The sequence below is a fragment of the Sinocyclocheilus grahami genome, unplaced genomic scaffold (genome assembly GCF_001515645.1).
Source record: "Sinocyclocheilus grahami isolate Dianchi unplaced genomic scaffold, SAMN03320097.WGS_v1.1 scaffold21.1, whole genome shotgun sequence".
NCBI classification, from domain to species: Eukaryota; Metazoa; Chordata; class Actinopteri; order Cypriniformes; family Cyprinidae; genus Sinocyclocheilus; species Sinocyclocheilus grahami.
In genome coordinates, this window is record NW_015505200.1 from 1,418,005 (window position 1) to 1,440,499 (window position 22,495).

The 22,495-nt window shown below is 35.9% G+C and overlaps 1 protein-coding gene across 2 annotated transcripts; it reads right to left on the reverse strand.

Moving 5' to 3' along the window:
* Window positions 1-1,971: 1,971 nt before the first annotated feature.
* On the reverse strand, window positions 1,972-15,000 carry LOC107556679 (macrophage mannose receptor 1-like). Of its 2 annotated transcripts, XM_016239852.1 has the most exons (32): window positions 14,930-15,000; window positions 14,053-14,321; window positions 13,498-13,881; window positions 12,269-12,445; window positions 11,946-12,098; window positions 11,709-11,822; window positions 11,291-11,428; window positions 10,884-11,063; window positions 10,617-10,774; window positions 10,376-10,492; window positions 10,155-10,270; window positions 9,806-9,954; window positions 9,503-9,702; window positions 9,263-9,384; window positions 8,795-8,867; window positions 8,404-8,557; window positions 8,255-8,290; window positions 7,996-8,162; window positions 7,785-7,846; window positions 7,601-7,701; window positions 7,290-7,432; window positions 6,843-6,945; window positions 6,491-6,630; window positions 6,307-6,351; window positions 6,117-6,219; window positions 5,780-6,009; window positions 5,246-5,411; window positions 4,433-4,588; window positions 4,224-4,337; window positions 3,884-4,072; window positions 3,320-3,352; window positions 1,972-3,128 (listed from the first exon to the last, which is right to left on the reverse strand). In XM_016239852.1, the coding sequence occupies exons 2-32, from the start codon at window positions 14,210-14,212 to the stop codon at window positions 2,914-2,916; spliced, it is 4,398 nt and encodes a 1,465-aa protein (XP_016095338.1). In that variant the 5' UTR covers window positions 14,213-14,321; window positions 14,930-15,000; the 3' UTR covers window positions 1,972-2,913. The 2 variants fall into 2 exon arrangements, with proteins under 2 accessions (XP_016095338.1, XP_016095344.1); XM_016239858.1 differs by lacking the exon at window positions 14,930-15,000 and having other exon boundaries at window positions 14,053-14,477.
* Between the last annotated feature and the right edge of the window lie 7,495 nt (window positions 15,001-22,495).

Here is a 22,495-nt window from a genome sequence, read left to right on the forward strand (position 1 = left end):
AAAACCGGAAAAAGTCAGATTTTCATGAAATGTCACCTTTAATTGTGCATTCACACTGTGCTGCTATTGACTGCATGAAATTTAGGCACACTAAAGAACCCTTTGGTGGTTGTCTTGGGCTTTTCACCTAAAGGATTGGAAGGTCTTTTTTTACAAACATCCAAACAATGACAGTCTAGTCTAGTCACTTTTTAATACAAAATTTGTCCACTTTATTTTTAACACAGGAATGTTGCTTCTATTTGCAATTGAAATGTGCAAGGCTTCCCGTTGTCATTTGCTTCCCGTTATTTTAGCTGTACAAAAACAATTTGTTATGCTGCTTGATATTGCAAATTAGTATTTGTTATATTATTTTAATTATCATAATCATAAATGCACTGATTTGTAGCACAAGGAAATTTTAGTTTTAAATAATTTTGCTACACTTTTTTAGTTTTAGTTACTTACCTATCTTGCCTGATGAATCGAAAGTCTCGCACATTCACAGGAAAATGTTAAAAAATAAGGTGCATATTTTGGATGTAAAATATTTTCTCTTATGCTAGTTTAAAACACAGGGACAAGAAGTGTGTTGGTTGATTTAACTGAAAAGTATAAACATTGTAGCTCTGTGGCACAACACACACACACACACACAAAAAGATTTGTTTGACCATCTCAACCAGCCTGACAGCAACCGTGGCTCAACCAATGACATAGGTTTGGAGGCATGACTATATATTTGTCTGGCCAATGGCAGATGGGGGGAGTGTTTAAGACACCTGTCTGAAAAGTCATTGTTTTATAATTCCACACTACTAAGAGCAATTACAAACTTCGGTTTTAAGTCAGCGTGAATTAATGTTTGCAACCTATTTTCTATAATTTGACACATTTCAGAGGGACAGAATATTCAGTGAGATGAAAAACAGAATTTTTATTTACATCAATTTCATGTTAGCTTTAATGTATACATCGTTCAGTATTTAGTTTGGCCTGGTTTTGTAGTCACAAAAATCATTTCAAATTTTATTCAGTGAATTTCATACAAGGATCATTTGATTCAATACAAAGAGCTTAGCTTGATAACATAGTCATGTAAAATCAACTGCCATACTATGTGTTGTTTGCTTGCAAAATTATTTAAAATGAACAATTTTTAATGTTTATGAACAGTTTCATTCTGTTCCATATTTATAATATATACAATGTGATCATTTGTAGCCAACCAGCTGCATGTAATTATGATTTTTAAAAGGTTTGTTTAAAATATATACAGTATGTATATCGAAGGGATCATTTTTTTCCTTAATCGTTACTTTCATCTTCATAAAGTAAAAAGGCACACAGAAATGTCCTGAGAGAAATAAGTACAATGATTCAGAAAATACCTATTTTATTACAACAGCATGGTAAAAGATTTGTTTCCAGTTTTGTTTCAAATGAAAAGAGGAAGATGGCATTGAAATTAAAAGCACTCAAATCTGTTCATATTCTTAATGCATCTGGAACCACGACGTTTATTTACACTTGATGTTTCATGAGTACTCTATGCATTAGTTTGTGACAACACTATAGCTTGAAAATTGTTTCTATGCATTTGTATATACCTCATAAATGCCTTTGTAGATACTGGATTGATAAAACTGAGTACAGATACTGCTGCACTGTAATAGAGATGTCCTTCTGTAATCAATTGGTCTGACTGTATATTGTCTTTTAAATGTTCTCCTAAACAAATAATGCACACGTCAGATTGACCTTTTGATGTTTTCATGCATTGTTTTCCCAGATGTGGCTCTCGTTGTTCATTCACCTCATTGTGTATTATAGTAACACTTTACAGTAAGGTTCAATTTGTTAACATTAGTTAACATTAACAATGAAAAATTATTCTAAAGCATGTTCATTTCAACTTTTAATTTTATTAATGTAAAAGTTGTATCAGTTAATATTATTTAATGGCTGAGCTCACATGAACTAACAATTAACAATTGTATTTTTATTACCTAAAATGAATGAATATTAATAATAAATACTGAAAGAAATGTATTGCTTACTGTTAGTTACTGCATTAATGTTGACTAATACGAACCATACTGTAAAGTGTTACCAATATTATGAAGGACTTTTTTGAGCACAGATTCAGTATAAATATAAAATAAGTGAAAAAAAAGTGAATTTAACACTTCTATATTTGAATGTGTTTCAGGAAAAATTACAATTTCCTAATGGTTGAAATTGCCACTGAATTCAAAGAGAGCATAACATTTTCTGAAACTAAAAATGGAAAAGCTAAATTGCGTTCCAACACTGTCCTAATACTCCAAATGCTGCTATGTCAGCTAACCTTTACACGTCATCTTATCCTGTTTTTTGGCACTGCACTCCAAAAGATGACCATTTTTCCATGCTTAAACTGCACTGCACAGTTGGCGTGTAATTGGTGGTTTGCTCAAAAAGTTATATCAAAGTGTAACTATTTATTTAGAGTTCTAAACAGCAACCTTACAGTTTACAATTCTTATTCGGCTTATTCAAAAACTTTTTAAAAACTCGAAGACAGTCTGAAAAACCCTTCCAAAAAAAGTGGCAATGCCATATTAAACCCACTGATTCCAGATGACTCTTTGGAATATTTGATTCTGACTGGTCATTTGCAGCATTCTGAAGCTGGCGCACATTTTTGGCATAATGAGTGCTGAACTGTGTATTGACAACTGGTTTCAACATAGCTGCATTTCTTCTAACATAAAATATTTTCTACCCAAATTAATAGTTATTTGGTGAGTAGCCATGTAGTAAACAGAATAACGTACAGCCATTATCGCAAAATAAACCTGATGAGCCCTGTCATTGTTTTTTATTTCATGATAATAATCGACTGACCGTCTCTTACATAGAAGTAATGGGACATTATAAAACACAGTTCTATTCAGCGATCTCAATGTTGCCAATCAATGTTTTGTTATCTTTACTATCTGAATAAGCAGCATCTCTGTTATTATACATGGGATTTTCAAATGTAGGCAATAACTGTCTTTTTGAACTTCTGTAGTACATGAAAGCTAGAGCTCCCAATATGCTGATCACTGCAATACTCAAGAACACAGCCAAACCCGTATTGACCTTGTGAGGCTCGGGACCTGTGAAGAAATAAGAGGTACAAATAATAAGAGAAACTATTTAGTGTCAAACTGTGATATACACATTAAATCAAACTGTATAAGTCCATTTGAAAGTACAGCGGTTGCTGTTTTCTTTACATAAAATTATATTTTTGAATATTTCTTGACAAAAAAAAACTAAAGGCATTAAGGATAAGACATAATATTACCTTCTTGTGGGGCCTTAGTGGTTGGACTTATTACTGCACGAAAAAAGAAAATCAGGTATTTTTTAAAACAAAGAATGTAACGTCTGTCTATAAAATGTTATAGATAAATAGATTGATAAATGTTAAATGTTGGTGTTTTATTTCCCCTTTTCTTTAAACATTCATATTAAGCATATCTTATCGATCATGTCACAAATCTCTCTCTCGCTCTCTCTCTATATATATATAATTTTTAAATTTTTTTCCCTTCCCAAAATCCATTTCTAAATATAGGGTAAATTCTCACAATATGTGGACCTACCGTCTTTTGAGAAGAAAATATTTTTATGAAATATAAATGTCTAAAGTAAAAGGAAAAATGACATCTTCCACAACATACTTGTATTTAAAAATGCATAGGATATAAAATTAATTTTCAGAAAGATTTAAACCGTAAAATACTGAAACAAACTGGTTTTACACCTAACAGGACTGAATTCACAAGACAGGTTTGAATTAGGTGTTTGGAACCAGCATATTAGTTAATAAGACATAATCCTGTGTTTCTCTGACAACAATACGTACCTTTGGCGGTTTTGCAGATAAATGATAAGGCAGAGTAATCACAATGTTGTTTTTTCCATTTTTTAGTTTTGGAAGAGATTAATGCACAGTCAGGATTCCAAGAATGCTCTTGATCGTCATCTTCATAATCATTCACAGTTGCCCAGTTAGTGTAATCCACCACGGTATCGTCTGACCATAACCAGTGTCCTGTGTAGTTAGATAACCCAGGGTGAGATCATATGTACCCAACCCCTTAAGGCCCATGAGTTCAACCACTAATAATGTGAAAACTCTGGGACACTGGAAAAGTGTTGAACAGAAGAGGTTCCTGTATGTGAACGTATATTTGGCGCATTACCTTTCTGGGTGTGGAAAAGTCCAATCCAAAAGTCTTTGTAACTTTCAATGAGCATGAGGTTGTTCTCTATAAACTTCTGTTCCTCTTTATCCCTAATGCTGGCAAGAGATGCTCCTGAAAACCAAAATGCAAACGTTGTTACTCTTTTGTTCTTTGCACCTGTCGTGTAATTAAGTAAAAAGCTTTTTAAATCAATTTTAGATCCTTACCCCATGTCATACAGAGTCTAGCTGCTCTGCTCCATGATTTCAGGTCCATCACAAAAGCATAGCAGCTGTCTTTGAAAGGTATCCACCTCACTGGACTGTCATCATTTTCTTGTGGGCAGTGCCCAGGATGCTGTGCTGGAATGGGCGGGGGAATGTCTGTGGAGAACGTCGCATGGAAATAGTGTTTACCAAGCTGATACAAGAAGTATTATCCATTCAGTGTGGAATATGATTGGATGTGTGTTGCATCAAGAACTGAGGCTTTTACCTGTTTGTATCACAACACTGTTTGCATGTAAAAGATAGACTGCATTTTTTACTGACTCTTTCTGTAGATTACATTTATATGCCAGTAGGTGGCAAAAAGTCTTTATAATTAAGATTTGGATCAAAAACACCAGTTCAATCAAAAACACTTATTCATTTAGAAACAATACAAGTGACCGGCTTCAAGGGTGAGTAACAGAATCATTCACTCAAACAATTTGTTCATAACACTGAGACGCATGACCGACGGTAAGACTATGGCTTTGTTTGGAACTATTTTATTTGGTGGAGGAAAAAAAACTTACTGGCAACATTAAAACAAATTGAATATTTGAAAATATTTAAATATTGCTATTTGAAAATACTTAAATACTGTTTTGACTTCCTGGTGGGTGTCATGCATACGGAAAGCTTTGTATACAGGAGTTGATGGAAAATAACCTTTCTAATGCATTCTAAAAATCTGAACAATTCGATAAGGTATCCATAATTATTTGCTGTATTTTGAGATATATACACACACACACACACACACTTGTATCTCACCTGTTGTTTGCTCACAGACACTGTAGTAGGTTTGATTGCAGAGAGTTGTTTTCCATTCTCCATCTATGTCCATGTATGCACAAGGACGGTTGGGCCGTGGTTCAGAAGGTGCCCATTTCTCCATATTCATGGGCCAGTTATTTGCCCATAGAAAATATCCTTTTGTCTGTTGAATGCAAATATACAATTTGTAGATTATGTGGAGTCATCATCAAACACACAGAAAAGTAGGATTTATAGAGTTCGTTTTCAAAAGACTAATTTAGAAAAACATGCCATTACATTTGTTTCCACATAATGCTCAACATAAAATGACTTTCTTGAGCATGTCTATGGCACTTTTAAGATTTGTCCTTTTTTGGAATTTGACTGCCCTAGTAATCATTCACTTTCATTTTATGGCAATGAGCAGCCTGTACATTCTCCCAAACATCTCCTTTTGTGTTCCACAGAACAAAGAAACTCAAAAGGATGACTGAATATTCCCATTAATTGCAATGCCATGACTTTCCGTTTCTCACTCCGGTGCAGTACCTGTGTACTGCTGAGACCAATCCACATGGGCTGTTTGGCCCTATAGACCTGCAACTCAAGGTAAGCTTGTGTTATCAAATCCCGAATGCTGGCCAGATGAGCCCCCTCTGCCTCACAGCGACGGTTTGCGTCACTCCACATTAGGTTCTCTTGAATCACTTTGAAAGATGAATTTCCAAGCTTGACAAAGGTTTTAGGAACTTCAGTTAGCACTGGGGCAATACCGGGATCTGAACATGTGAAAAGTGACACAATGGAAGCGAAATATGAAGAATGGTAAAAGCCTGCAAAATATCAACAATTTCTCTGCAAGTCTACTGTGTTCAGCTAAACTCACCAACATCGCGACTGCAGATAAAACCGTGAGTAGAATTACAGTCAGTTGCCACCCACTTGCCAAAGTCAGAGCTTGAACCCTTGCCCATAAAAACACATTCCTGCTTGAAAAAAAAACATCTATTAAAGCCACTACTTTTATCACTAAAAACAATACTATTCCGTTATAATCTCAACTTATTAGGGTATACCTGTTCATCCGAATAGTGATATTTTGTCCAATAGTATGAATGCCACTGAGTGGAAAAAAATTTAAAGAAATTTATATAATATATAAACAATCCATAGTCATACCAAAACATCTTCAGGTTAAATGTGGAATTTATTAAGCTGCAAACGTTTTTAAATGTTTTAAACACTTATAAATGCCCATACATAGGTTTGAGGTTCTCCTTTGGCCCACTCGGTGAATGTAACTTTACTCCCATCTGTCCACTTGAATCTCATGCTTGCCAAATTGCTGAATCCAATCCATAAGTCTGTGGTTTTCTCTCTAATCATTGTGCTTAAAAAGGCTGCAGCAAATGTGATGTAATAAATAAAACATACAGTGTCTGATAATGATCAAGTCAAAGTGCATAGCTAAAAATAATAATAATACATTAAAAATCTTTCTAATCAAGATACAGCAGTTCTAGAATAATGTCACATTTTAATCTATTTTAATTTTGAGCGGTGCTGAAATCGCTTGTCTAATTCATTAATTGAACTACCACAACGCTTTTACCTTGTTGTTGTCTACTTATAATAGATGCCAGATCTCCACCAAGCTCTCTGCAGTATCCTCTCGCTTCTGTCCATGTTTTCATGTCTTCCTTCATGTTGTAGCACTATAATGTGTTATATAAATGACCATTATCTATTTTCTTCTAAAAACGAATTGTCATAAATATAGATCATGACACAATTTCACAAATGTTGCATTGGAAAATCTATTACAGCAATGCAAAAACATTTTTTGTAATAAGCGCAGCTTTATTCAGTGAGATCTGATTTTGCTGTGAAACATGTTAATTTCATTGAGCTATAGAACAATCTGATGCAGAACTGTTTAATCACAATGACAAAAACTATATAAACACTAAAAATTGAAGGTATAATTATAACACATTATTATAATTATAATATTTATTATATTATTATTATTTTTTAAATAATTTTAGAATATGATTACTTTTCCTTTGAAGCTTTTCCACTCAGGAGCACAGCCTCCTTTTGGCTGTTGTGTAGGGGCCACTGTGGTGTTCACTGGAGGTGACTGACTTCGCTTACAAACAAAATTATATTCATCACCACAGTTAATAGTTTCCCAGAGTCCTGTAACAATCAAAATGCTTTTTGTTTAATGTAATTAATCAAATGTATCAACAGTGATTTGATCACACATTAGAAACATTTTCTGCACCAAATTTATCAGTGGTCAATAACACATTCCACTAATTATACAGTATCCACCATATTCACAGATCAGAAGATATGATGTACCTTGAGATGTGGTTATCTTCACACATCTTTCCTCACTGTTTTTAAAAGCAGGCTGATTTGCTTCCCAAGCTTGAAATACTACAGGGGACCCATCCATCCACCTTTATAGATTAAAAAAAATTTATTTGTTTATTTGTCCTTTTGTAAGGGAACATAGAATACTGCTTGCATTCTTTAAACTTACTGGTAAGTCCCATCCAGATCAACTGTCAAACCAATGATAAAATCATTGTGCGAATGTTTAGCCTGCAACACACAGAAAAAAGCACTACACTGAGTCAGCAAATTAAATGCAATATAAAGCAAATAAAAAATAACAAATGATGCAAAGATGCATTTTGTGTGATATATGGACCACAAATATGCTGCTAGAAAATGTAACTCAGCCCTCGTACCTGATGCCAAATGAACACCCGCTCATCCTCATCACTGATAACCACAAGATCGCCATGTGATTTCTTACAGAATGTCCGAGCGTCGTGCATAGAAAGTGATGAGTACTGAGACACATAGTACTGGCTACCTTGGAATTGAATCCAGCCATCCTCTGTTTCATTATAAACTTAAATAAAAAGAAATAAATGTTTTAATTCGAGTTCCTCTTTTACCCCATTAGTGACAAAAAAAATGTGTTTGTGCAATTATAAGACTTACCTGGATCTGTAATATTTAATTCCTTTGGTATCTTTCCTAAAGACAAAGCAAAGCAGTTAGCTGTCATGTATTCAATTATAAATGAAAAATAGTACTTTCCTTTTGATCCAGTGAAGGTAGAATTAGACTTTTGCCAGATTGAAATGTACCTTTTTGGATTTGACAGTACCAGTCCTTTCTGTCTTGACAGTTTACGTCATTCCACCCTCCATCATCGTCCCAAAATGAAATTCTCATTTCAACGCAATTTTCAATGTTGTTCAAATTGTTTGGTTCATCACTAGCCCAGCTTTGATAGGATGACTAAAATAGAGTAGATTTTGAAAAACCTAAATGACATCCAATGTGAATTCTATTTAGTATTTATTTTCTTTTAACAAATTCTTTGTGAACTCACCGAAGAACCATCACTCCAAGCAAAACCCACAGAGGGATCATACATTCTGTAACCAATCCATGCTGGATACATTCTACAAGCTACATCCAATGTGAATTCTATTTAGTATTTATTTTCTTTTAACAAATTCTTTGTGAACTCACCGAAGAACCATCACTCCAAACAAAACCCACAGAGGGATCATACATTCTGTAACCAATCCATGCTGGATACATTCTACAAGCAAAACCACATAGTTTATTTCTATCTTTCTTTCTTTCTTTTTTAATAATTAATTTATGCATTCATCTTTTTTCAGTCATGTGACTTTTTTGCTCATCCACCATATTTATCACAGTTTATCAAGGAATACAAAAACACAAGAACACTGAGACTCAGCCAGATATAGCATTCATTGACATGTATACGCAAATGTATGGATATGGATTGTGGCTTAATTGTGGGTAATTATTGTGGATTATGATGGTCAGATGGCTGAAGAGTAATGTGACTGAAACACATGAATAGAGTCTGTTATTGATCATGTGGTATTGTCATACCAGTGAAACATGTTTGTCCATTAGCTGGACATTCATCAGCTGTCATTATGCAAAAGGAATGATAGATATTACCCTCCTTGTTTCCAAGGAATATCAGCTTCATGATGGATGCTCAGGAGATCACCGCCAAGCTCTCGGCAGAAGTCAAGAGCTGCATCCCAAGTCTTCATTTGGCTCAGAGGTACATTAAAATACTGCCAGAACGAGACAGTGTAATGTGTTAGGAAACGTTCTACAATCTCTTTTATTTTGTTTTAAATAACAAATTTACCCAAAACTCAACATGAAAATAGCTTTAAAAGCCCATTTTACCTTGACACAAAACTCTTTAGACACAAGTTGCATCCAGTCTTCGGGACAGCTTAAAGCAGGTGTGGTTGGTGGGGCTGAAGTTGTAACTAGTCCATCAGCTTTCTGCTTGCAGATGTATTTTTCCTTATTTGAGCAGCTGATCACATCCCAAAGCCCAGCAACAATTCCAGTCGTCATGGCAACACAGCCTTGTTTTCTTCCTGATTTTTTGTTTTTTTTTAAAGAAAAAGACACTCTAAAATGTAGTACTGTAATTATGAAAAGTCAGAAACATAATAATTTAATTGACATTGAGTACAGTACCTGGCATCCCAGCGTTGAAATGAGTAAATGAGACTTTCTTAGTGTTGGTCCATTCAAAAGTGTGCCGATCCTTCTGATTAGACAACCCAATCCAGAAGTACTTCTCTGGTCGCGCTCCAACTACACTAACAAGGAATGCATTTTCTACTCTAATGGGGGAAAACAAACAGATTAAGCCTTTTGAAAGGCAGAAAATAACACTGAAAGCTGTTCATAGCTTTTAAATATAAAATATTTTACATATACATTTTTTTTATTAATTTTTCAATTGCTTTAAGTTTAGTAGGAGTTCAGTGTCAGATGTTGGCTAGAAAGGACAGAAAGCATGTAACTGAAGAAGTGATCTGACCTGGATGAAATATCTACCAGTTGAGAATCAGCTTTTTCACACATCTGTTTTGCTTCTTCAAAGGTCTTAGTCTCAGATCCTGCCCTGTAGCAGTAGTACCCATACCTGGTCCAACCCTTTTCAAAAAAGAAGAGAGCTGTCAGTAAATACATTTTACCACCTGATGACCAAGAACATAAGTACAAGACATTAGGTCCTTTTCTAATCACACAAATACGTACTGTTTTGCATCCCGGGCTTGTGACAACTGTATCATTATTCGAGGCTTTAGAGCTGGCTGCCTTCTTACAGATGAATCCATACTTATTTTCACAAATATCATCAGCCCACTTTCCCTCCTAAATGTGAAACAGTCATTAATAATGCTACGAGAAAGACAACTAGAATTTAAGATTACTTCTCAAATAATGTGCAAAACATTTTTAGTAAACGCTTCTTACTTCTTACATATAAAGTTCTTACCTCTCCTCTCATTAACACGCAGTCCTCTGCATGGACAGCACTGTGACTCGGCTCACTCACCTCCCATGAGGCAAAGGGAACGCTAGATTGGTCACTCCACTCAAACAGCATCTGCGTTTTACGGTCATTGAAACCAATCCACAGCTCGTCTGTTTTCACTGAAAACAGAGATGTAGATGATCGACTAACAACCTCATATAGGGGTGAATTCCATACCTTTTCTTGCAACAGCACTGTTAAAAATTTATTCTGATCATCAAAACGTACAGTATCCAAGCTGTGTGATGACAAAGCTTTGCTCTTCTTTGCTGAGAATACTCAGCAGGTCTCCTCCTTCCCGCAGACAGGAGTCTCGCGCCTCCAGCCATGTTTGCTTGGTGCGATGAAGGAGATAACAGTTGCTTGAATATGGAATCCAGGGGCTATGGCAAAAGCCAGTGTCCACCACTGTCCAAAAAGACAAAGATAACACATTACCAACACCATATACAGTGTGGTAGAGGTTCCTAAACTTTTTGATGCTGGTACCCAAGACTGAATCATTAAAAGATCTGACTCAAATAACGCTATATGTCTTTCTTTCTTTTTTTTCGGACACTGCTTGGCTCACTAATTCCAGTCCTACAGTTTGAGAACAGCTGCTATAAGAAAGAAAGAGTGACTGGGAAGCCTACCTGGTGGAAGAGTAGGAACAGAATGGCCTCTTTGGCAGATATATCCATGTTTTTCAGAACAAGGTTCATTTGACCATTCAGAACCAAAAGCATTTTTCAGGACTCCACAACTGTAGCCTGGTTGTGTGGTTGGGTATCCTTCAGCAAAGAGAAATTATAATTTCAGTCAAGTAGTGAATGTTGATTTTGTTTGTTCATTTAGCTATTCAATACAGGCCACAGCATCTAGGATATGGTGAATAAAGACAAAATGAAGGTCTCTCAATTCATGCTGCATTTACATTTATTGAAGTACATATTTCTTTTTATCTGTTTGTTTGCTCCCTGGGAATCAAACTAGTGTTGGTGTATTGTGCTCTTCCAGTTGAGCTACATTAATTCAATGAGACTGAATCCTTTGACTGAAAGATGGTCTTACCACTGAGCCATTTCAGATAACGTAATGGCTGTCCATTGCTCCATTGCCATCCACTGGTTACATCTAATTTATTCAGTCCTGTCCATAGTGCACTTTGAGTCGTCTGAACAATTCCTAGATAAGACAGTTTTCTTAATGTTTTTATTCTTTGGATATTTCTAGACATCTATCAATATTACATTAGTGCATGTAATGATGAACAGTTTCATTCAGAGAATCTCTTTGATGGGACTATACCTGCTACAAAGGTGTGTTCGTGAGGTTCAGAGACACTCAGCAGCTCTCCACCTTGCTGCTGGCAGCTCTTTCTAGCCTGGTACCATGTCAGGGCTGACCTACTATTCACTTGGTAATAGATGTTTGTCAGAGGATGTTTGGCCCAGAATGCATCTGCAAATCATCACTACTCATCAATATGTACAAGCCAATGTTTCATTGTTGGAATATATGTTATTAGTTTAGCCTTCATTGATGGACAAGTAACAATTGTAGTCTCAAAGATTTAATATTTATCATGCAGGCAACATTTGAAATATAAAGTGAATGAGAAAAAAACCTACTGTCACGTGTTGGGCAGTAGCCCCACAGCTGATTAACACTGTAGTCTGTCTCAACAGAACACCATAGACGTTGATTGTGTTCATCAGTTTTGGTACAATCTGCATACCATTTTTTCTCATAAAGAAAAGGAAACTGACATGGGCGCCCAAATGCATTTCCATCAATGGTATACAATTCTGTAAATTAAGTTGTAGAGTTTGTAGATCAGTTATTTGAACCATCATTTATAGTGCTTGTGAAATGATCAGATTATGCACAAAAACATTAAATTTGTAATCAAATTAAATACACATTTACATTTGCAATAAAATGATAAAATATTAATTTAATCATCCAGTTAAATATTAAATAGTACAGGTGTTGGAAATCCCTTTCTACTCAAAAATTGATATAATAAATCAGTTGTGTTGGTTTCATGGGTAGTATATACCAACAAACCAGTTCCTGGCTACCTGACACTGTGAGAAAGGGATTTGCAAATATTAGGAAATATCCAAATATGGATGCAGCAATTGATTAACCAGAATAAACTATTATAAATAGACGTGTAGCAGTACCCCTGCAGCTACTGTACACAGGTTTCAAGGGTGCTTGGGAATGATTTGATTTTGTTTTTTAAAGCCTGTAAAACAGAACTGATGAACTGATTTTTAATCAATTAAATCAGTGTTAGGTCTTTTTTTTGTGATTGCATCCAGGGGCCAGTTACACATAAACATAACCACTATTCAGACTTCCCAAGCCAAGGAATAATCGGTCTAACTATTCAGATTCAAATCTGTTTTTATGCAACTGACTTGGAAAAAAATGTATGACCAGTCTTGAAGAAAAAAAAAAACAGATGACTAACTTGTAAGACTATAGTCTAAGCTGTTTATGCAATGGCCACTGATCTGTTGAAAAACTTGTGAAAGACAAACAAGCTTAGCCGTCTCATTAAAGGGAGAAGCAACTTGAGACTTCACCCAGAGTTTGGATTTATAATTGTTTAAAATTCATTATAATGGGTATTTGAATAAAATTAATGAGCATAATATTAGTTAGGGTAAGCATATTCTAGAGACTTACTAATGAGGACAAAAAAAGGTTAAGAATCAATGTTTTGTTTCACAATTAAGCAGTGAAATAACTGTTGTTTTTTACTTCCTGATTGAATAACAGACATTTTCATAGAATGAGAAAAAAAACCTGCATTGTCACTTTGACAATAAGTTCAATAGACACATACCTTCATAAGGCTTGGAGCAAATGCTGTTTAATTTTCCTTGAATTGTCCATTTGCTCTTCGTTCCAGTGTCTTTTGAGATCACTGGCACACCATTATCATTAACAGCCAGATACAGAGACTCGTTCTTTAGGCCAAGCAATGCATCATTGTGGCATTCCCACTTCTGCAGAACATTGTCATCTTCACAAATCAGCCACTGCAGTTTTTTGCCCACTGTTCTACTTCCTACTCCAAGGCATTTCTTTGTGAACGTGTTCAAAATGCTATTCTTTGAAGTCCAGCGAAACTGTTGTGAGTTACTGTATGGGTCACAGTTGGCAAGCCGTTCCAGGGAGCTGGTCATGCATTTGTTATAATTCACATTATATATTAGAAAGTTTCCTCCTGCACAAAAATGTGATGAGATGATGCAGCATTCAGTTATTTACACACAGATACAATGTACTATATCATAATTCTTTTTTTCACAATAAATAATACTATTTGCTACAACAAAATGTATGATTATTATTGTCATTCATTTTTCAGTTTGATTAAAGAAAAAAAAAGACATACCTGACTGTGCAAAGCAGTTTGATAGATGTAATACGAGTAATATAACTACTGTTACTATTATTTTCATCTTGATCCAAAATATATTTTGCGCTGCTCCTAGGTTCATTCCAGTGTCATCCCCTGTCTTTGGCTGAGATTCTGCAGTCTCACATTTGCTCATGCAGACCTGCACTTTAAACTGGTTCGATTGTTCCAATCAGAAGCACATCCTGTCACATGTCTTTTTCTTCAAAACTGTTGAAACACTAACGTCACACGTCACACGGCTTCTTTGAAAAGAATGAGGTGTCTTCTCAATTATCGAAAATATGGTCTTAGTCAGCTTGTTTTGTGAATTTTGGTGTGAATAAGTGTTTTGGTTTGGGTATTCGAGTAACACAGATCATTTTGGTACTACACGATGTTTATTCATGCCAGACCTGTCCTATAGTCACTGTCACCTCCTAAATCACTGAGACATTCCCTCTTCCCAGCAATGGTTCTGCCCTGTCAGCAAACACAACAATAGCTGTACAACTAAACTGAATTACACTTCAAATTTATGATCTGAATGCAATTTCCTGTTATGCCTTGTACTCATGTTCCTGGACATCCTGTGTAAAAACTTGTGGTGACAGCAATTTACCACATAAGAAAATATGTTAAGGTCATGCCAGCCCTAATACTGTTAGATACTGTTAGAACTGTTACTGTACTGTCTGTGACCCGCACCTGTTACTTTATAAATAATAATTCTATTTAGAAATATAAAATTATATAAATACGTTTATTCAATAATTAAATAATAAATAATTAAATAATTACAAATAATTTTTCACAGATTTGCCTTCAATCACCCTGTTGTATTTTAGTTAATTTGGCATACATTTATACTTACCCATTGTTATGACGTCACTATCTTTCTGCCTCATGAGAACCAGTTGCCAGAAGCCTATAGGAACACATCACTTATTAACTGCTGGCCCATCAGAGAGCCACACGCCCTCCTGAAATGGTGCCTCCCAAATCCCATGCTTTATAAACTGGCCGAAAAAACAGTTCCCTCAACAGGCCCACATCTGCTACATACACAGACAGATCTCAGACACAAAGATATTCATTTACAGAAGAAAACATTGTGAGAAATATGGACACTTAAGCTATACTTAAAATGTGTTAAGATTTTTTTGCAAAATATTAAATCACATGGTATTTTTTAAAGAAATATGGCACAAACACACTTTCCAAATTTAGATTTTTTTCTCATGTCTCCTGACTACATGGGTTTTTCGTCTCTGACAGAGAACATTATAATTCTGTTTACTCATGATGCTCATCAGTGTATCGCCTGTGTGAACTTGAGAACTGTGTGTCTCAATGCAAACCAAAATATGATTGCCGTCAATTCTGAGAGTAGAACCGCAGGAAATGTGTAACAAGAACTGATAGTAAAGTATCATATGCAGTAATACCATTTACAGTATGCATCCTGGACTCTTACTGGCATTTCTGATGAAAGTATGACTACCCTATAACGGACTGAATGAAGTATCGTCTGATTCAAAACAGTAACTTCTGTAACAAAAAAGTAATCTTTTTGAACGATTCATTAAATGAGCCAACTCATAAGAGTCATTTGGTCGTGATCGGATGGCACTTACCGCCATGTGTTTTTGTTTATCAGTATTTTACGTGTATTTATTTATTTATTATTAGACTGTAACCTCACATTCAAAACTTGGGATTTCTTTTTCGCTAACGGAAGCGCATTTTGTCTGCAACAATTGAGCGAGTTTCAAAAGCTTTTTTTTGTTGTTCTCTCTCGCTCCATGATGACGTGGATTCTCGAAATGCACAGCTGGTCGGATTTGGTCTGATACGTAAATTGCTCAAATCGCACTTACAATCTTGTTATTGTACAGACTATACTATTATCATGGTTGTGATTATCTGGGGCCTCGTGGATTGCCCCGCAAGTGTTATTGCCTAAATAATCGCAGTTCAAATGTGCTTTGATAACGAATTAATATATAATGAAGATCATAACGAATATCATCATGGTCATTGCCATAATTCTACCTTGACACAAAAGTTCCTGGATGCAAGTGGTGTACATACATTCTTGAGAGCAGGTGGTGTTGGAGCGGGGGCTGGAGTTCTACTTCATCAACTCTTCATCAACTTTTTTTTGCCATTTTTGCAGTTTTTTCTAGTCACCTCACTGGTCAAACTAATAGTCAGCCTTTGTGGTTCCATGTGTTTGGATGTGTGGAATTGACTCATGAATTATATGGAAGGTTGATGGAGGAAAGCAAGTTTCACTTCCTTTTTTGTCTGGTGTTTCATAATCATTCATTTCCGTCTCTCGCTTTCCACAGTGATTCCAAACACATCTGTTTTTATGTCCTCTGTGCTGAGTTTGCAGGGTGGGGAGGGACACTTAGAGGACAGTGAGTAAGAGAAGTGGGGAACCTGCCTGACTACTGGCATTGATGGTCTTGTGTGTGATGGTTAAGTGCATTGCACAATGTTAACTGGATAGTGTGTACAGATAGTGTAACCTCATGGTTGCTCAATTTATTATGAACATTTCAAAAATACACTTGAAAAGATAAATAAAAATTCTGAATAGCAATTTAATTGGATTCCAGAATCTGAGTAAGTTATGCATGATTAAGGAAGAATATTACGTGTACATTTTTTTTACGTATTTTCTATCACCTTTTTTGTTCAAATTGAATTTTGTGTTCAATTTTTTAAAAGTTTAAATATTCCATATTTTCTCTTCATTAATATAGTCATAAAATTAAATGTATAATAATAATTATAAAAAAATATATTTTTTAATGAGAATAATGTCCCACAGCAGGACATCAACTTACCCAATACAATATTTACCTTTCATAGTTTATAAACTGCCTTTACATTCCCTTATAGAAAATAACCGGTTTTTATTTTATTTATTTATTTTTGGCAAAGCAGCCATTGAATTTAGCAGTGATGAGGTTGGCGCTGTTCTAACAATTTGGGAATTTTAGTGGTCTACACTAGAGGTCGACCGATATGGGTTTTTCTCTGGCCGATGCCGATGCCGATGCCGATATTTAGAAATCAGAGCAGCCGATGGCCAATATATATATATCTTTTTTCCCCCCTTCATCTCATAAAAGAGAGTTTGAGTAAATGATTATTGTAGGGTACAAGATAGTAATAGTAGTAGTAGCCAAATTCATAGTGATAATACATGGCTCAAAATTTAAGCACCTTCTCAAAACAGTTCTGAAGCATGCTTTTTGTTGATGTTTGAAGACACCAGTGTTTCCCACAGACTTGGAAATGCACATTGATTCTCTGCCAGCAGGAGGCGCTAGCAGCCGATGGCCAATATATATATATCTTTTTTTCCCCCCTTCATCTCATAAAAGAGAGTTTGAGTAAATGATTATTGTAGGGTACAAGATAGTAATAGTAGTAGTAGCCAAATTCATAGTGATAATACATGGCTCAAAATTTAAGCACCTTCTCAAAACAGTTCTGAAGCATGCTTTTTGTTGATGTTTGAAGACACCAGTGTTTCCCACAGACTTGGAAATGCACATTGATTCTCTGCCAGCAGGAGGCGCTGTTGGAGCCAGTTTCCCCTGTAACGACTGTAATCAAATAAGCGCTGAGCTCTAGTAGCTCACAAACGCTACTTTATCAGGCATTACAGGAAAGACAAAATTAAAATGACATCGAAGCTTTTCTGAAGACGGTCGGTTCTTTTCAAAGATACATTCATATAAAAACACCCGCGCTGCATTTTAATTTTGAAACGTGCAGTGTTCAGTTTATTCAACAAAGTATAAGCCTTTTGGAAAATCATTCAGTTTTGATATTGTGACGAGCCACAACAAATATCTCTCTGTATGGGAAACACTGGACACTGCTATAAGTCAAATGGCCATAGTGCTAACAAAAATACAAGATCACACATATTACACAGCCTGCTGCTCATAACTGCTTAAAGGAACACTCAACTATTTAAAAAAAAGGCTAATTTTCCAATTCATAATCTGTTACCTAAATTAGCTATTCAAACATAGTAGACAGTTACAATGCCACCTAGTAGCAGTTAAAGTAGCATAAAGTAGCTTTTTTTTTTTTTTTTTGCAGAACACTGTTGTCATTCCATCAGCAGCTGTTGATTAAAGTCCTAAAACCCTTGTATGTCTAAAACCCACTTAAAACTCTCTACGAAGATGGTCACCACTGCCCCACATATACATGTGGTACCAGAACTCCAAACAACCTTGAGATTCAGGCTCCAGCACCTCACTCTGAAGATAAGCAATCTGATCTGTTATGGCACTTGAGCAAATATCTCTCTGTATGGGAAACACTGGACACTGCTATAAGTCAAATGGCCATGGTGATAACAAAAATACAAGATCACACATATTACACAGCCTGCTGCTCATAACTGCTTAAAGGAACACTCAACTATTAAAAAAAAAGGCTAATTTTCCAATTCATAATCTGTTACCTAAATTAGCTATTCAAACATAGTAGACAGTTACAATGCCACCTAGTAGCAGTTAAAGTAGCATAAAGTAGCTTTTTTTTTTTTTTTTTTCAAAACACTGTTGTCATTCCATCAGCAGCTGTTGATTAAAGTCCTAAAACCCTTGTATGTCTAAAACCCACTTAAAACTCTCTACGAAGATTGTCACCACTGCCCCACATATTGTAGGGTACAAGATAGTAATAGTAGTAGTAGCCAAATTCATAGTGATAATACATGGCTCAAAATTTAAGCACCTTCTCAAAACAGTTCTGAAGCATGCTTTTTGTTGATGTTTGAAGACACCAGTGTTTCCCACAGACTTGGAAATGCACATTGATTCTCTGCCAGCAGGAGGCGCTGTTGGAGCCAGTTTCCCCTGTAACGACTGTAATCAAATAAGCGCTGAGCTCTAGTAGCTCACAAACGCTACTTTATCAGGCATTACAGGAAAGACAAAATTAAAATGACATCGAAGCTTTTCTGAAGACGGTCGGTTCTTTTCAAAGATACATTCATATAAAAACACCCGCGCTGCATTTTAATTTTGAAACGTGCAGTGTTCAGTTTATTCAACAAAGTATAAGCCTTTTGAAAAATCATTCAGTTTTGATATTGTGACGAGCCACAACAAATATCTCTCTGTATGGGAAACACTGGACACTGCTATAAGTCAAATGGCCATAGTGCTAACAAAAATACAAGATCACACATATTACACAGCCTGCTGCTCATAACTGCTTAAAGGAACACTCAACTATTTAAAAAAAAGGCTAATTTTCCAATTCATAATCTGTTACCTAAATTAGCTATTCAAACATAGTAGACAGTTACAATGCCACCTAGTAGCAGTTAAAGTAGCATAAAGTAGCTTTTTTTTTTTTTTTTTGCAGAACACTGTTGTCATTCCATCAGCAGCTGTTGATTAAAGTCCTAAAACCCTTGTATGTCTAAAACCCACTTAAAACTCTCTACGAAGATTGTCACCACTGCCCCACATATACATGTGGTACCAGAACTCCAAACAGCCTTGAGATTTTTAAACAGTTGAGTTTTACCGTTTTCGAATCCATTTAGCCGATCTCCGGGTCTGGTGGTAGCACTTTTAGCTGTAGCTTAGCATAGATCATTTAATCTGATTAGACCATTAGCATCTCGCTCAAAAATGACCAAAGAGTTTCTATATTTTTCCTATTTAAAACTTGACTCTTCTGTAGTTACATCGTGTACTAAGACCGACAGAAAATGAAACTTAAAACTCTCTACGAAGATGGTCACCACTGCCCCACATATACATGTGGTACCAGAACTCCAAACAGCCTTGAGATTTTTAAACAGTTGAGTTTTTGAATCCATTTAGCCGATCTCCGGGTCTGGTGGTAGCACTTTTAGCTGTAGCTTAGCATAGATCATTTAATCTGATTAGACCATTAGCATCTCGCTCAAAAATGACCAAAGAGTTTCTATATTTTTCCTATTTAAAACTTGACTCTTCTGTAGTTACATCGTGTACTAAGACCGACGGAAAATGAAAAGTTGCGATTTTCTAGGCCGATATGGCTAGGAACTATACTCTCATTCCTGCGTAATAATCAAGGAACTTTGCTGCCGTACCATGGGTGCAGCAGGCGCATTGATATTACGCAGCGCCTGAAAATAGGCTAACTTCTGTCAACATAACCAACGTGACCACCTGCCTGCACAGGGAGCGTGCTGGGGACTATTTCAAGTTCCTTGATTATTACGCCGGAATGAGAGTATAGTTCCTAGCCACATGTTTCTCGTTTCACATGCAAATGACTTGTTGCAATATGATAACTTTCCGGCATCAATTCTAGTAGGGTAAACCGTAATTACGCTTTCGAAACACTTTGTTTTGCCCTGCCATCGTTAGCTGAAGTTGTGTGTGAACAAGAAGCGGATGCAGAGTGTGAGTTACTCCGTCTCTCACGCAGCCAGAGGGAGAGAGAAATTCTCCGGTAAAGCTGCCCGCAGATGAGCCTGCCTATAAATTGGCCTAATATGCAGCACAATCGGCCGATGCCGATTAATTAAAAAATGCCAAAAATCGGCCGATTAATCGGCTGGCCAATCAATCGGTCAACCTCAAGTCTACACTAGTGGTCGTGGGTTTCCTCTTTTACCCTTTGTGCTTTGTATACACCAGAAGAACACTATCTATTGGAGTCGCATAAACTGTGTCCTTTAACATGCCAAGGAGCTTAAGAATGGTCAAAGGTTGCAAATAGTTATGTTCAAAAATTCCTTTAATTTATTGTTTCTTGGAACTAGTTTCCCTCCAGACACATTATTGAAGTAAGATATCCAAGTATCTAGTGCTGCTTGCTCAATACCCCTGTAGTGTTTCTGTTGAAATCATGGTTGTGCTTTACAAGTACCCAAACCAGGGTGTCTTTTTGCACCTGTTTTGAGCTTTTTTACTTGTATCTAGTTTATTTAGTGCTACTTAATCTTGCATGACTTAAAACCCTTTAAACTTTTAGCACATGATTATCCATTCATTTATTTTCCAGTGAAGGCTATTGATGTAATTATAAAAGCACTAGAGAAAAGTTCACTCAGATTTTGCGGCTAGTGCAGTAAACCATAATGTCATGGAGTACGGAAGTATTCAAAGTTATGCAAGTCTTAGAGAGGCTGTTTGTATTACCATTTTAACAAATGAAACACGTTTGCTTTGCAGGATTTATCTTACTTTCTGAAATTTTAGATATAACTTCAGCATATAAGTAGCTAGAGAAAAGTTCACTCAGATTTTGCGGCTAGTGCAGTAAACCATAATGTCATGGAGTACGGAAGTATTCAAAGTTATGCAAGTCTTAGAGAGGCTGTTTGTATTACCATTTTAACAAATGAAACACGTTTGCTTTGCAGGATTTATCTTACTTTCTGAAATTTTAGATATAACTTCAGCATATAAGTAGCTTAAAGATTAATTAAAGATTATTCTCACCAGGTGAGTACACAAAAGAAACAATAAGGACCCATTTTCAACAGCTGTTCGAATGCCATTAGTACTGACTGTAGTACTGCTGTACAGTATTACATACTCTAGAAACCGATAAGTGTCTGAATATCCACCTTAGCTACAGCATAGTAATGTGCGGCAATGTGATAATAATTCAAATTGTTAATATTATTATATCCATAGGCCTTTACCTGAGTGCACAGCTGTGGAAGTACCCCAAAGGCAGTAGAGGCAGCATACTGACGGATGTCAATCAACCGACCTCAGCCGAGTGTTTGATGTTCTGGTACCACATGAATGGAAGAAACGTGGGTTCTCTAAACATCTATGTCCAAGAGCTGCAAGGTGCCAGATCTCAAATGCCAGTGTGGAGTGCAAGTGGAGATCAAGGAGAACACTGGAGACACGGCAGAGCAACGGTCATCACAGCCCATGTAAGGTGCGGCGTGAATGTAATACAACATTTTTCAGTTACTGATTCCATTGTAGAAACGCATTACTAGTAGCCAGACATGCTTAATTTATTGTAGGAGTGAAATTGTCTATAGAGTGGTTTCAATGAAAAGAGTAGGCTACTATTTGGCTGGTCATGTGATTTTAAATGTAAAAAAAAAAACATTTTAGGCTACCTATATAATTTTAAACATTTTTTTATTATTTTATTTAAATATTTATTTTGTAATACTTGTTTAAGAACTCTTCCTTTCTAAAATGCTAACATGGGATTTAAATTATATTACTGGTAGGTTTTTGGCCCATTGCAGATGGCAGAGCTTCTGATTATGTTCTTTGCTTGCTTTAAATAGCACATTCAATATAAATGTGAAGAGTGTCTGTGCATACACTCATACAACCATCCTGTTAATAGTCTCTTTTAAAGTAGAGCCATAAAGCACAGTATGATATACTGTATGAGAGTCACTGTCAATACC

Bases quoted from the DNA above. Each gene is read 5' to 3' on its own strand.
- LOC107556679 (XM_016239852.1), bottom strand. From the start codon at position 14,212: ATGAGCAAATGTGAGACTGCAGAATCTCAGCCAAAGACAGGGGATGAC. The intron at 9,703-9,805 runs GTACTGTACTCA...ACAAAAAATCAG, and splicing joins TTTCAACGCTGGGATGCCAG to GAAGAAAACAAGGCTGTGTT. The intron at 3,129-3,319 runs GTAATATTATGT...ATTTCTTCACAG, and splicing joins CACTAAGGCCCCACAAGAAG to GTCCCGAGCCTCACAAGGTC.